Source organism: Condylura cristata, unplaced genomic scaffold (genome assembly GCF_000260355.1).
Source record: "Condylura cristata isolate star-nosed mole 26May11 unplaced genomic scaffold, ConCri1.0 scaffold00010, whole genome shotgun sequence".
NCBI classification, from domain to species: domain Eukaryota; kingdom Metazoa; phylum Chordata; class Mammalia; order Eulipotyphla; family Talpidae; genus Condylura; species Condylura cristata.
Window position 1 is genome coordinate 53,121,067 of NW_004567111.1, and position 13,686 is coordinate 53,134,752.

Consider the following 13,686-nt stretch of genomic DNA (forward strand, 5'->3'; position numbering starts at 1 on the left):
TAGATTATGGTGGGCAGTGAGAAGACAGAAGGAAGAAGTGCATTGAAAATGAAGGTAGTAGTATTTGCAAATGTGATTAGTTAAGATGAGGTCATACTAGATTAGGGTGGGTAGTGAGAAGACGGAAGGAAGAAGAAGTTCATTGAAAATGAAGGTAGGGATTGAAGTTACTGTTGTCACAAGCCAAGGAACATCGACGATTGCCAACAACCACCAGAAACTGGAAGAAACAAGGAAGGATTCTTGCCAATATCTTTTTTTGCATTTATGTCCTTTAGAATTGTGAGAAAACAAATTTAGGTGTTTTTTTTTTCCAAAGATTTACTTATTTATGCAAAAATAACTGGGGTACAGGCAGTTGTGCAGCCACTGGAGGTGAGAGGATTCACCAGAGACAGAGGGAGGGAGCAGATCAGGCAGATTAACAAGTACAGCACTTTAACTCGTTGTGCCACCAGAGAGGGTCAATTCAGGTTGTTTTAAACCACCATGCTTGTAGGAATTTATTGTGGGAGCTCTAGGAAACCAATACACAGTTACATCTCTCACCACTCATTTAATTTTCTTATAGCTCAAGTTGCCTAGTCCTTTCATTTGTTTAATATATTTTTTATTCCTCACCAGTCCTCTCCTATCTCGACTGTAAATTCCATGAGATTCATCATTGGGTCTGCTGTATACACACCTGTGTTCCCAGCGCCTAGCATAGTAACTAACAACAAATATTTCTCAAATAGATCAGAAGGAAAAATAGCAGTTTTAAGTATTAGCTTATTCTCTAAAAGTATATTTCCCTTTCTTAAACAATCCTTGTATTTATAGGAAAATGTTAAATTCTGAGTAAGCTTTCAAGAAAAGTTTAAAATGTATTTCTAAAAATGTTTTATATGTATTTAAGTTTGTTATAAAACTTGATGCAACTTTAATTGATTTTAGTTTTTTAAATAACTGAATTAAGGTTATTGAAAACTTTTAAGTCATTTTAATATAATACTTTAATCACATTAACATTGAAATTCATGTTCTTTTTTTGTAGTATTCCATATTGGAAGAAGCTAATCTTTATAAATGAAAAAAATGCCTTTGTTTAGTAAGTCACACAAAAATCCAGCAGAAATCGTGAAAACTCTGAAAGACAACATGGCCATATTGGAAAAACAAGACAAAAAGACAGACAAGGTATGAGCCAAAACAAAAATGTCATGTATTCTAAGACCAAAACCAATGTTAAAGTTTAATGAAGAATACCAGATATGGTCTGTGATATGCACATAGGATCTCTATAATTAGATTTATATTGATTTCTAGTTACATGTTGACTGGTAATTGTTGTGTCTGTTGTCTTGTGAACTCATCATTTACATTCTATGTACTTACAGACCTAGAATGCCTTTAGACTCCAGCACTGAAAATTTAAGGAATTATGCTGGTATAAAATGTTATATTAACATGAAAAGTACAAAGTTGTCATTTAAGGATCAGCTAATATTTTCTCCTATAGTGCAAACACATTTTAACATTGTTTTAAGCAGGGGTTCTTTACAGAAGGGCTTTTTAGTATTTTAGCTATTCCTTCCAAGGGGTCTTGAATCCTGCATATTTGATTTCTCTCCAAAGTGACTGCTTGTTAGCAAGATACAAGATATTTATAAAGTAAAAACCCTTAAGTTTGTAGTATCTGTTTTTTGTCAGGTATGATACAGACTTGTATTCTTGTAAGGATGTAGGACTATATATCTTATAAGGGATATGGAAATATATTTGAAATTCTGATCAGACCAGTACACATGTGCAAGAATGTTCACAGCATTGTCGTTCATAATGAACTATCAACATAAATAACACAAATGTTCATCCACCAAAGAACTAATTAGGAAGTTAAGATGTAGCCACTGGTGGAATAATATAGAGCCATGGAAATTAAGGAACTGCTGCTTGCATGCAGTAGCATGGATGTGTCTCACAAATACAATGTTGAGTGAAAAGAAGCAAATCATAAAAGAGGAGATACTAGTCTATAAAGCTCAAAATCAGTAGAATTTAGTTATGTTGTTTCAGGTGGGAAATATTAAGTAATCATCATGAAAGACATAAAAGGATTTTCTTCTAGACTGAACACAGGAATCCAAGTGACTGCTGTAAGTGGCATCCTTGTTCAGATGTGCAAGACACCTCTAGAGTTTAATCAGTGACTATTAGTAAAATGGAGTCAGTTTAATTTCAGGGGAAAAAATTATAATTGCTAGGAAAATTATCAATGTTGTTTTAAGGATGATTGTCCTAATTATGCTGACTGAGTAGAAATACTGGAAGATTTTTATAAATAAATTTTAGTAACATTTTCAAAAATAGAAAAAGTGATAACTTAATAGGCTTTTTTGGTTAATACCTGTGCAATATTTTTTGATCATAAATAAACTAGCCACAAAAAGCATTTTTTTTTCCTGTTTGTTTTATTGCCTGAAACCTTTAATTTCTTTTAACCATCAGCATACTTTTTGGTCACTAGGCTTCAGAAGAAGTGTCAAAGTCTCTGCAAGCAATGAAAGAAATTCTGTGTGGTACAAATGAAAAAGAACCCCCAACAGAAGCTGTGGCTCAGCTAGCACAAGAACTCTACAGTAGCGGGCTGCTGGTGACCCTGATCGCTGACCTACAGCTGATAGACTTCGAGGTAAACTATCTCTGCTTTTCAATTTTAATACATGACTATCAATATTTGATTTTAATTTTTCATTATTTCTGTTCAGAAACATAAAATGATCCTAGCCTTTTTAAGCAAAAAGATGTGCTATAGTTAGGTTGAGTAACTAATATTTAAGTGAGTAACTAATAATTAAAACAATAATATATTTGTTGAGTATATGCTCTCACTTATTTCTTAAAACAATATATATGATTGTTAATTATGAGCTTCATTCTACAAATAAAGAACTTTAAGTTCAACTTATACTAATGCTTGCAAAGTCATGCAGTTACAAAGAGCCCAAGCTGGAATTCAAACTCAGTGTCTTCCAAGTCTGTTCTCTTAGTTGAAGTACCATAATAATGATTTAATGGGTTTGTTAAATGCTAGTAATTTATCTCACTTTGAAAGTGATTGTGCCTAATTTTCCTGAATAATAGATTAATAAAGTGAAATCAAAACCTATAAACAGAAGTGGTGAATATATATAGCTATTTTACCTTCTGTGGCATATTGTAGAACAGTGATTTTTTTCAGTGAAAATGTAATGCGTGAGGCAAGTTTGGGCATTGGCTATTTCAATGATGAAAGGCTTGGCTTTGATTCGTTTGTTGTTTTTTCTTTCATACTCTCAGCTAAATGCTAATTAAGTCTCCGTTAATTCTCAGAGATAGAAGAAAATACAAATTTCAAGTAAATTGCTTTGAGTTTTTATCATTGAGAAAGTGAAAGGAAGTTAATTAGAATGATTACAGTGAGTAGGCCAAGCTAAGGTTAGGGCTCTGAGGAACCTTTGGAAACTGTAGCCCACAACCCTCTGGACACTTAGATGGAGAAGATACTTTTGGCTGATTAGAGCCAAAGAGCAGGAGTTCACCAAAACTCTCTGGGGATATTACTTCAGGTGTGTCAGCTGGAGGCAACACTGAATAAGTACCCCATATGCCTGCCTGCCTGCCTGCCTGCCTGCCTGCCTGCCTGCCTGCCTGCCTGCCTTCTTTTCAAATACACCTTTCTGCTTTTCCTTTCTTCTTCCTTTCTACTCTATTTGACATTTTCTACCCAATCTCTCCCTACTTTTCTTGTTGCCTGGCTTGCTAGCTCTGTTTCTTTATCTTATCCCATTTTCCTTTATAATCTGGTCTTACATGGCAATTAAAATATAGCTGTGTCATTGTGTTTATATACTTTAATGTATTTTCTCATCTATAGGTTAGAAATAATGTGAACATAGAGCATTATTTTAAGTATTAAATTTAAGTGGAAAATATGTACATATGTATGTTAGTGACACTATACGAGCAAACTATGTACAAATGTCAGGAGTTATATTCTCTTCTTTTTCAAACTGGTTAAATGTAAGCTGGTTTATTTTTATTATGACCCTTATGTCGGTGAAAATAAATAGGAAGGAAAGGGATGAAACTTCCTGTTTTCGGAATTTGTTGTTATATTTTGATAACTCTTCCTAGAATTTTATGCTTTTCCCCAAAAGCAGCAATGTATTAAGGAATGCATCATTATTAACTAATGGTAGTTTAGGCAGTTTATGAGTTTAGCCCAATTTATAGTTGTATGCTGGAGGAATATAACCAAGGATGGAATGTTTTAAGGACTGAGTCAGAGATGATGTGTTGTCAGATCTAGTGACCTGGAGACGTCTTAGCAGACACAGATTATTAGCTAGGTCCAAGGTATTCTCCAGTAATTGGGGAGATAAGAGTACAAAGAAAAATTTTACATACCTCACAACTTAGTTTATTATTCACTTAGTAATAAAAGAATATTAACAAATACTTATACAAGCTTAAAATAAATTTAGAGAGGAAGTTTGCTTAAAAATTATTCAGGGACCAAGATATTCAGTTGCCTAATATTGACTTGTAAATGATCAGGTAAAATATTTTCCTGAAATGCTTGGGGAAAAGAATATTTTTTTGAATATTTTTATTTTCCAGGTAGCTGAAGATCAGCTCTTTCAAATGAACAGTTAATTATTTTTGCAGATTACTTTACATCTTTATAAAATATATACTTGCCTCTCCAAAATTACAGATTAGACACTATACCTTTTTACTGTTGAAGCCAAACAGTATATTATTATAGAGATTTGTTACTGTGATAATAAAACAGCAGACAATTGAGGATTTTTTTTATCTCTATTAAGATATAATTGATAAGATAGGTCTGGACTTTGTTCAGTTGATGTAGTACTGTTTCTAAACCATTGGTACAAATGAATGTGATGTTGAGTAGCTGCAGATGTCATTCACAAACTCAAGTCCATGGAAACTAAATACTTACAAATAACTTCTTGGTTGAATGAATGTGTAACATTTAAATTTTTGGACAGTTCAATTTTAAATTGTCCACCAACTCAATGGTATTTTGTGTTACTCAGTAATATTTTTAGGAAGTAGGCCGCATTACTGTAATTATTTGCCTGTTTTATGAATCTCTAATGGACTGAAGGTTGTGGTCATTAGCCTGCAAACAGTAAGATGCCTTTTCAAAACTGTATCCTTATAGCTGTACCCTAAGATGGTGATAGCTTGGTAAAAAACTCCTAACTTCAAAACTCAGAGTTATCAAACAGAACCCCACGCTCCTCATCTTCTAGCTTATGGAAGTCATTGAGATAGCCCTTTTCTCACTGAGATTATCTTGAGTACTGGGTCTGCATTCCTGTATTCTTTAGTTGTGCAAATTAATGAATGCAGGAATGAGAATGAGAGCTCAAAGCAGAGGTAAGAAAATTGAAACAAAGGAAGATGTCCTGAGGTACAACAATAAGCCTCTTTTCTTGAAGAATCAGTATATTGTTTACAAGATAATTAATGCAAGAATGATGATAATAGAATTCAAGTAGTGAATAGCAACTCATGGGGCTACTTTGAAGAATACAACAGTTATTTGACTGTAAAATTTCTGGTATGTTTTTACAATAGGAAGAAAAAATAATTTTAGGGATGGGCTGCAGACTTTGTCACATAACCTGAAAGAATATTTCTTACAGAGAAAAAACAGTGAATTTTTTTTTAGAAGACTGTCAGATGAACTTTTTTGTTAATTGTGAATGGTTAAATCTCTAGGCAATGTCAGGAAGGAAAATAAATGAAAGAAAAGAATTTGGATTTCTTTTGCAGAGTAAAGAAACAGAAATTTGAGAAATACTCTCTTCTTTAACCAAGCTTGATAGCAGTAGGAAATAGAAGAGATAGGAGAATGGGTTGAGTAACAGAGAAAGAAGCTTTCAGAAACCATGACTGTGAAAAGGGGGTTGGGAATTAAGGGAAAAAGCTGAAGGAACTTTTAATAATAGTGATATATCATATTTAATCTGAAGTTGTTACTGCAGTATAATATAGTTATCATTTGATATCCTTAAACCTTTGATAAAGTAATTATGTAGTAATAGAATATGTTGAATGAAGGAAAAAGGATGATTTTCTACACTTGGGATAAATAGGATGTTGAGAAAATAACTAGTTGCAGGAGGCAAGAAAATGAACAAGGATGAAGAGGAACAAGGAACAGGGATTTAGAATCCAAAGTGACAACAGTGATAGTGACCCAATGCAGTGACATAGATTGGGTAGCAGGAATTTGGAAGTCTATGATAAGCTTGTTTCTTCTTCAGCAATCCAGATGAAAGTGGCCCCTTGGAGTGGGGAAAGCATTGAAGAATTCTGTTTTTATATGAATAAGGCCTGTTAAGAGGCAGATACTTGGGGTTAAAATAGTTTAAAAAGAAAATCTCATTACTTCATAGACATTATTTTTTAATCTAATCTTTTAAACCTTAAAATTGCTGACCAAAAAAAAAAAACACTTCAGTATATTGTTATGAGGTTTTAAAAAAAAAAAAAGACTTGTGGTTAAGATCTCAAGGTTTCTGATTTTTTTTGGGCTCAGGATCAAACTTTGAGGTTTGGCTTCTATTCAAGACACAGCTTTAGATTCTTTGATGTTTTGAAACACAATGTGATAAGAGATCAAAAGAAGAAAACTTATTGCATATAAAAGTTGAAACATTCATTTTAAAGGCAGGTGTGCTTTGCAAAAACAGTGCAAAGTGAACTGTTCAGGCAAAATTGGAAAGGAGCTCAAAGAAGCAGAAAATGTTCTACTATGATCATTTATTTCATTCCTAATGATTATTTCTTGCTAGATGAAAAACATCAACAAAACAAGCAGTTTAGCATTGTTTCTTGTTATAAGCCTTTTTTCTAGTCCTAAGATTTTGAAAATTTCTGTCCTTTAAAAATTCTTTTTTGGTCCTCATTAAAAGTTCTTCACCTATGGTTTTATTACTATAAAAATGAGAAGTTATAATATGCTTTAAGTTAAAGCTTTGACTATTCTTCATGCATGACACAATTTGAAATGTAGAGTATTGATTGTACTTGGTCTTAATCTGTATGTTTTGTGTCCATCATTAGACTAAGTTAAAGAATTTACAATCTCAGGTAGGGAAATACTATATCATATTAAATAGAATTTTATATTATTGTTACCATTTGCCTTAATTGTCCTCTTAAAAGTAATGAGGTTAAATTTTAGGAGCACTCATCTTATAATTTATAAGTACATAATGTAGTATAACAAGTTAAAGCACAGCCCTGTGAAATTAACCACAGCCACTGCAGCACAAATTCAATCCCCAGCCAGGGAACTGACCCACGTGACGTGGCAGACCTCTCCTTACCCGCCCACTGCTCCCCTCAGCAGTGTAATTCAGTACATCTGCCCATTCTGCTCCCCACTGTATCTCTGGTGAATCCTCTTTCCCCCACACCTCTGGCCTGTACTCCAGTTCTTGTATGCATATATAGATAAATCTTTTTTTTTTTAAGTGTATAATGTATGCATGATTAAAAATGGTATTTGGGGCCCTCCCTGGTGACGCAGCAAGTTAGGGTGCATGCTATCTGCAGCTGCTTCAGTGCCAGTTCAATCCCTGGCCTTGGAGGTGGTCCACATGACATAGCAGACCTCTCTTGTCTTGCCTGCTGCTCCCCTCAGCAGTGTATTTCATCAGTCTATCTGTTCTGTTCCTCACTCTATTTTGGGTTAATCCTCTCACCACCCTGCACCTCTGTCTTGAACCCCAGTTCTGTATGCATAAATAAATAAATCTAAAAAAAAATGGTATTTGGCAGTAGGTCCTTAATTAGAAAGAAGCATGACCTCTTAATTGTTTGTGTACCCTGTATACAAATGAAGATGATCGTTTGAGCTTTATCTTATACGTATTTTAGGGAGGTAATATGACAGATGAAAACTGCTTTTGCCATGTATTATGTACATGTCATCCTAGCCTCTCTGCTTCCTGGGCAATGTTCTCTCCTTCCCTACCTACTTGGTTACAGTGGGAAGGACCTTTTTGTGCAAGATTACATCCTGCCCAACACACAGATTGCCCTAGTAGTAGGTATTTAACCAGAACAGGGCCAGAGTTTATGCAGGATTCCAAAAGCATAACTGAGAATAGGGTCCCAATCTGTAACTAGAAACTAAGAATAGTAGATGTAGTTTGCCCATCAATAACAAGGTTTCCTACCATGCATACTAAAGAAGTAGAAAAAGTCAACCTGCAGGGAGAATGATGAAGACTGGTATGGGGGGTGGGGGGGGAATTCTTGAAGAGTTAAGGATTTTTGTATGAGTGACTAATTCTAAGCTAATCTATGGTTCACTTATCTAAACGTTTCCCATTATTTGTAAATACATTTAATTTGAATTTTAGTCCCCTGTAAGTGTGTTCTTGCTAGTCCCTGTAAGTGAACTACCCCTACCTGGAAGAGTGCTCTACCTATCTAATTATGTTACTGCAATTCAGCAGACATTTGCCTGCCCCACCTCAACTCTACCACCCTCTCTCCCTCAAGGCAGAATAAAGAAGTCCATGACTTTAATGGCTATAAATACCTTATTTTTAGAACTAGGATGTGATTTACAAGAAGTTACATTCTCCCTTTGTAGTACACAATTCTATGATAAATAGTATTTTCATCAGCCCCCAAAATTCTCCCATGCCTTCTTCCAATCCTTTTCTTATCCCCAGTGTAAAATGAATTACACAATATGTAACCTTATGAGTCTGGCTTCTTTCACTTAGTATAATATTTCTAAAATTCACCCATATTGTTGCTGTCTATCAAGAACTTAGTCCTTCTTATTGCTGAGTAGCATTCCATTGCACTGGTGTACTACAGATCATTATTCTTTTAGTAGAGGGATAATTAGGAAATTTCCAGCTTTTAGTACTTATAAATAAACTCTGTATCTTATAAATAAACTCTGTACTTATAAATAAACTCTGTTTTTTGAGTTTGAGGTAGGTTTTCATTTCACCTAGATAAATACCTAGGAATAGGATTGTTAAATAGTATAGGGTTTCTTGTTTGTTTTTGGCTTTGGTATTTAAATTTTAGCTATTTTAATAGTGTTAATGGTATATCATTGTGGTTTTAACTTACATTCCCCTAACAGTTAATGACATTGCTCAGCATTTTTCCATGTCTGTCTGTCACCTTTTCTTTCCTTTTTCTATAACTTACTTATTTTTTTTAAAGATTTGGTTTTTTATATACTTATGTATACCTGAACTGGATATGGGCCAAAGGTACAGGGAGTGAGAGAATTTACCAGATACAGAGTGGGGAGCAGAGCAGCCAAATGTCCTGAAATACATTGCTGAGGGGAGCTGTGGGTGAGACATGTGGGTTAGCTCCCTTGCCAGGGATTGAAATCATGCCAACCTGGCCATAGCTGTTTATCACTTCTTTCTTCCTTCATTCTTTTCTTACTTGATTCCTTCCATATCTAATATTCAGTCAGCAAATAGTTTATGAGCAACCCATGGCAGGACTCTTTTTTTCTTTTTTTATCACCTACAAAAATGCTGGTTCAGGTTGGAGATCTGATCTATTATATATACTTTCAGAATTACTGGATATTTTCAGGCCTTTTTTTTTTTTTAATAATTTCTAAATGTTGCTTCACTATTATCCAAAATGTTTTTAATGTTTTGTTCTTTTTTTTCTGGATACTTCTCAATCCAGAGTTTAAGATCTAACAGTGTTAGGGTTGCAGAAGATAGATACTGAAATAGTTAAGTTTTTACTCCATTAAAGATTTGAATGGATATTTTGAATGCAGAGATCATCATTCATTATCTTGTACCTGTCTAACTTTTCTCTAATCTTTCCACTCTGATCCTTTTCTCTGGAGAAGCTGTCCTTAGTAACAGAAATTTTTTTTTTTTTTTTTTAATCCACAGGGGTGTTCTTTTGCCTTTGTGCACATTTGCTAATGAACTAGAAGAATGTTTTCTTCTATGTAAAAGTTGGATACAGTTCTGTGATGTTTCATTTCTACTGTTCACTAGAATGCCGTATGGAAATGTTCTTGTGACATTTTACTGGAAAGTATGAAAAACATGCTCTTATGACATTTTGAAGAGGATTGCTATTCTTCATTATTACTGTGGCATCTAGAAAGACTTGAACAAAACAGATGACTTTTTTTTATTTGTAAAGTATTTATATTTACATACATTCTTGAACATGTACAAATGAAATTCATGTAGTATGAACTTTGTAACTATTTTTACTATTTAATTTGTAGCAAAGATGTCAAGAATATTCTATAGGGAAAGGATGATCCATTCAATAAATGATGTTGGGAAAACTGAATAGCACATGCAAAAGAATGCTATTGAACCACAGTGTCTTTATACCATACATGAAAATTAACTAAAAATAGATTAAGGACTTTAGTGCAAACCTAAAACCATGAAACTTCTAGAAAAAATCACTCCTTGAATTCAGTCTTAGCAATTATTTATTTTTTTTGGATTTGGCAATAAAAAAACAAGCAAAAATAAACAACTGGGCTGTAGCAAACTAAAGTCTTTTGCACAACAAAGGAAACCTGCAAAAAGAAAAGGCAACCTTAAGAATGGGAGAAAATATCTTCAAATTATACATCTGATAAGAGATTAACAACCAAAATATATAAAGAGTTTATAGAATGCAAGAACAAAAAAGGGGGGGGAACATTCTGATTAGAAAAAAATGTGCAGAGGATCTGAATAGACTTTCTCCAAAGAAGACATACAGATAGCCAAGAGCTAAATAAAGAGTTGCCCAGCATAACTAATCATCAAGGAAATATGAATCAAAGCCACAATGAAATTATCACCTCACACAATGGACGTTAATGAAAGGAAAGAAATAACAAGTATTGGTGAGGATTTGGATACAAGTGAACGCTTGTGCACTGTTAGCAATTGATGTAACCACAATGGCAAATAATATGGAGGTTCCTTAAAAAATTAAAAGTGAACGTTAGTGTGATGAATCAGTTTCATTTCTTGGTATTTATTCAGAGAAAATGGAACTCAAAAAGTGAATTCAAAAAGATGTATGCACCTGTATGTTCATTGCAGAATTATTTACAGTAATCATATACAGAAAGAGGTGTCCATTGGTGGGTGAATGTATAAAAAGACTAATATGTGCTTACGTAGGTACATACAGTGGAATATTATGCCACCATATGCAAAAGGGAAACATTGAAGAGCTTATGGAAGAGTGGCATGGTTACATGCCATTTCTAGTGATTGAAAATAGGATGTCACTTTTGTTCTTATTTTTCATATAATAAATTCTGTTCATTTGGAGCTTCCATTGTTTTCTTTGAAAATAAAGGCTAAAGGTAAAAAGTGTAAAGAATTCAGTTATATTCTGCACTATTATACTCTACTGTGCTATTACATTTATAACTGCAAAATGGACTGTGAAGTTTTCTAATTTCCCACAGTGCAAATCTTGTGAAAGGAACATTTATTTTGTAGACTATTTTTGAAGGCACAGGTGATTAAAGATATTTGAAAAGAATAATGTTTTTGCATGCTTCTGCTTGTGTGTGCATATTTATAAACAAATTTTGAGTATAGTGCCATATAGTTCATCTACTTAAAGTGTACAATGTAATGGTTGTTTGTTTATAATGGTTGTAATGTTCATTTCTTTGACAGGGGAAAAAAGATGTGACCCAGATATTTAATAACATCCTGAGAAGACAGATAGGCACTCGGAGTCCTACTGTGGAGTACATCAGTGCTCACCCTCATATCTTGTTTATGCTCCTCAAAGGGTAGGTATATGGTTTCCTTTAAAGTAGATGTGAGTTTAGAATAGTTAAAAGGATATAGCATAGGTCTCATATGAGATATAGTTGGTTCTCTTCGAATCAAAATAAATGTATTTGTCGTGCTTTAGGATAGTCCTTCAAATCTATGTCCCCATATTTTAGACAGTAGTAAAATCCTTTCCATACATCGTTTGACTTCTAAAGTTCTTCCATTTACTGTCTGTTTCCTCCACTTTCCTATTTTGTGTCTCTTTCTATGACATTATTGTTATGCTTTCTGATTTGCCCTTTTCCTATCTGCTCAATTACCCTTTACTGCTTTCATGAAAACCCCCTCATTCCATGCATAGCACACACTCATACCGTTTTATCACCAGCATGCGAAGTTGTACCAGGCATGTCATATTCAGTAGGTATTGACTAAGCAGTAGGTATTGACTAATGTTTGAATGAACTGTGATGGTACCTATGCTCCCATTAACAGCATTTTTATACCATTATTTTGCCCTTTGGATAACAGAGTTCTCTGTTTCTCATATTTATGCTTTAGATATGAAGCCCCACAGATTGCCTTACGTTGTGGGATTATGCTGAGAGAATGTATTCGACATGAACCGCTGGCCAAAATCATCCTCTTTTCTAATCAATTCAGAGATTTCTTTAAGTATGTGGAATTGTTAACATTTGATATTGCTTCAGATGCCTTTGCTACTTTTAAGGTAACTTTTTTTTTTTATTATTACTCACCTGTCATTTAGTTTAGGCATTTAATTATAAAGTCAGTTTCTTCTGATGAGGCAATTTTTAATTTTAAAAAGTACAAAACTTCATTCTTTGGACCTGAGTGTAACTCACTAGGCACTATGTAAATCATAGGTGACATCTATAAATAGAATGTAGTCTACTAGGCCAATCTGTCATATTGTGGGGGGGGGGGAAACAATGCAGAATACTTATCACAAGTTTAATCAAAATGAGTTCCAATATATAAGTGATAAGGGGAGCACATAGTTCTCTGTATAACCTGCTTTCCTTTATGCTAAAAGCCAAGAGCATAAGCTACCACCTAAAGTGCATTGACATTCAATGTCTTAGAAGTATTTTTGGGAAACAGTAACTGTGGTTCCTTCCAGGGAAAGGAACTGGGTAGAAAGGGAAAGGGAGAATTACATTTTTGATTATGAAGGACATCATCCTGTTTTATCAGTGTGGAAATTTTAATCCCATATGATGAAACAAAATACTAATAAATTATACTTTATTCATAATCACCTCTATTTTTCTAAAATTATCTACTTTGCTATTTTGTAGGAGTTATTTTTTTAGAATTTTACTTGTGATAAAAAAAATAAACAGCAAAATTTACCATCCACTTTTTTATATGCTGCTTAATAGTATTGTTGTACAGCCAATTTCCAGAATTTTTTTCATCTTAGAAATCTAAAATTTATACCACTGTACCCACTAAATAACATTTCCTCTTCTAACCCAATCAACCATGTTCTACTTTCTGTTTCTATGAGTTTGACTTCTTTTTAAAGAGATGTTCAGAGGGCATATATTAGAACATAGTATAGCTAATTTGCAGAATAAAATGCTGAAACTTGTACATCGAATGAGTAATGTTATCTTCAGGGTTTCTGTTTTAGGTACCCTTTACTTAATGATCCTGCCATTATTTTCATGTAATTTGAAATTGATATCAGTATCTATAGCATGTTCATTTTTCAATAAGGGTGAATTTTTATCCTTCCAGGGTAGATAAAAAGTTTTAGAAATAGGCCCTCCCTGGTGGCACAGCGTGTTAAAGCACTGCACTAAGAAGCTAAAGCCACTTC

The 13,686-nt window shown here is 33.8% G+C and overlaps 1 protein-coding gene across 10 annotated transcripts in view; it reads left to right on the forward strand.

The window, feature by feature from the left end:
• CAB39L (calcium binding protein 39-like) overlaps positions 1–13,686 on the forward strand; it is an 86,781-nt gene that overhangs the window by 49,071 nt on the left and 24,024 nt on the right. For all 10 annotated transcript variants that reach the window (XM_012723310.1, XM_012723306.1, XM_012723309.1 and 7 more), the window contains 4 exons: positions 1,037–1,179; positions 2,510–2,674; positions 11,733–11,851; positions 12,399–12,567. In XM_012723310.1, coding sequence (XP_012578764.1) covers positions 1,069–1,179; positions 2,510–2,674; positions 11,733–11,851; positions 12,399–12,567 — 564 coding nt within the window. In that variant the 5' untranslated portion in view covers positions 1,037–1,068. The remainder of the gene's footprint in view (positions 1–1,036; positions 1,180–2,509; positions 2,675–11,732; positions 11,852–12,398; positions 12,568–13,686) is intronic.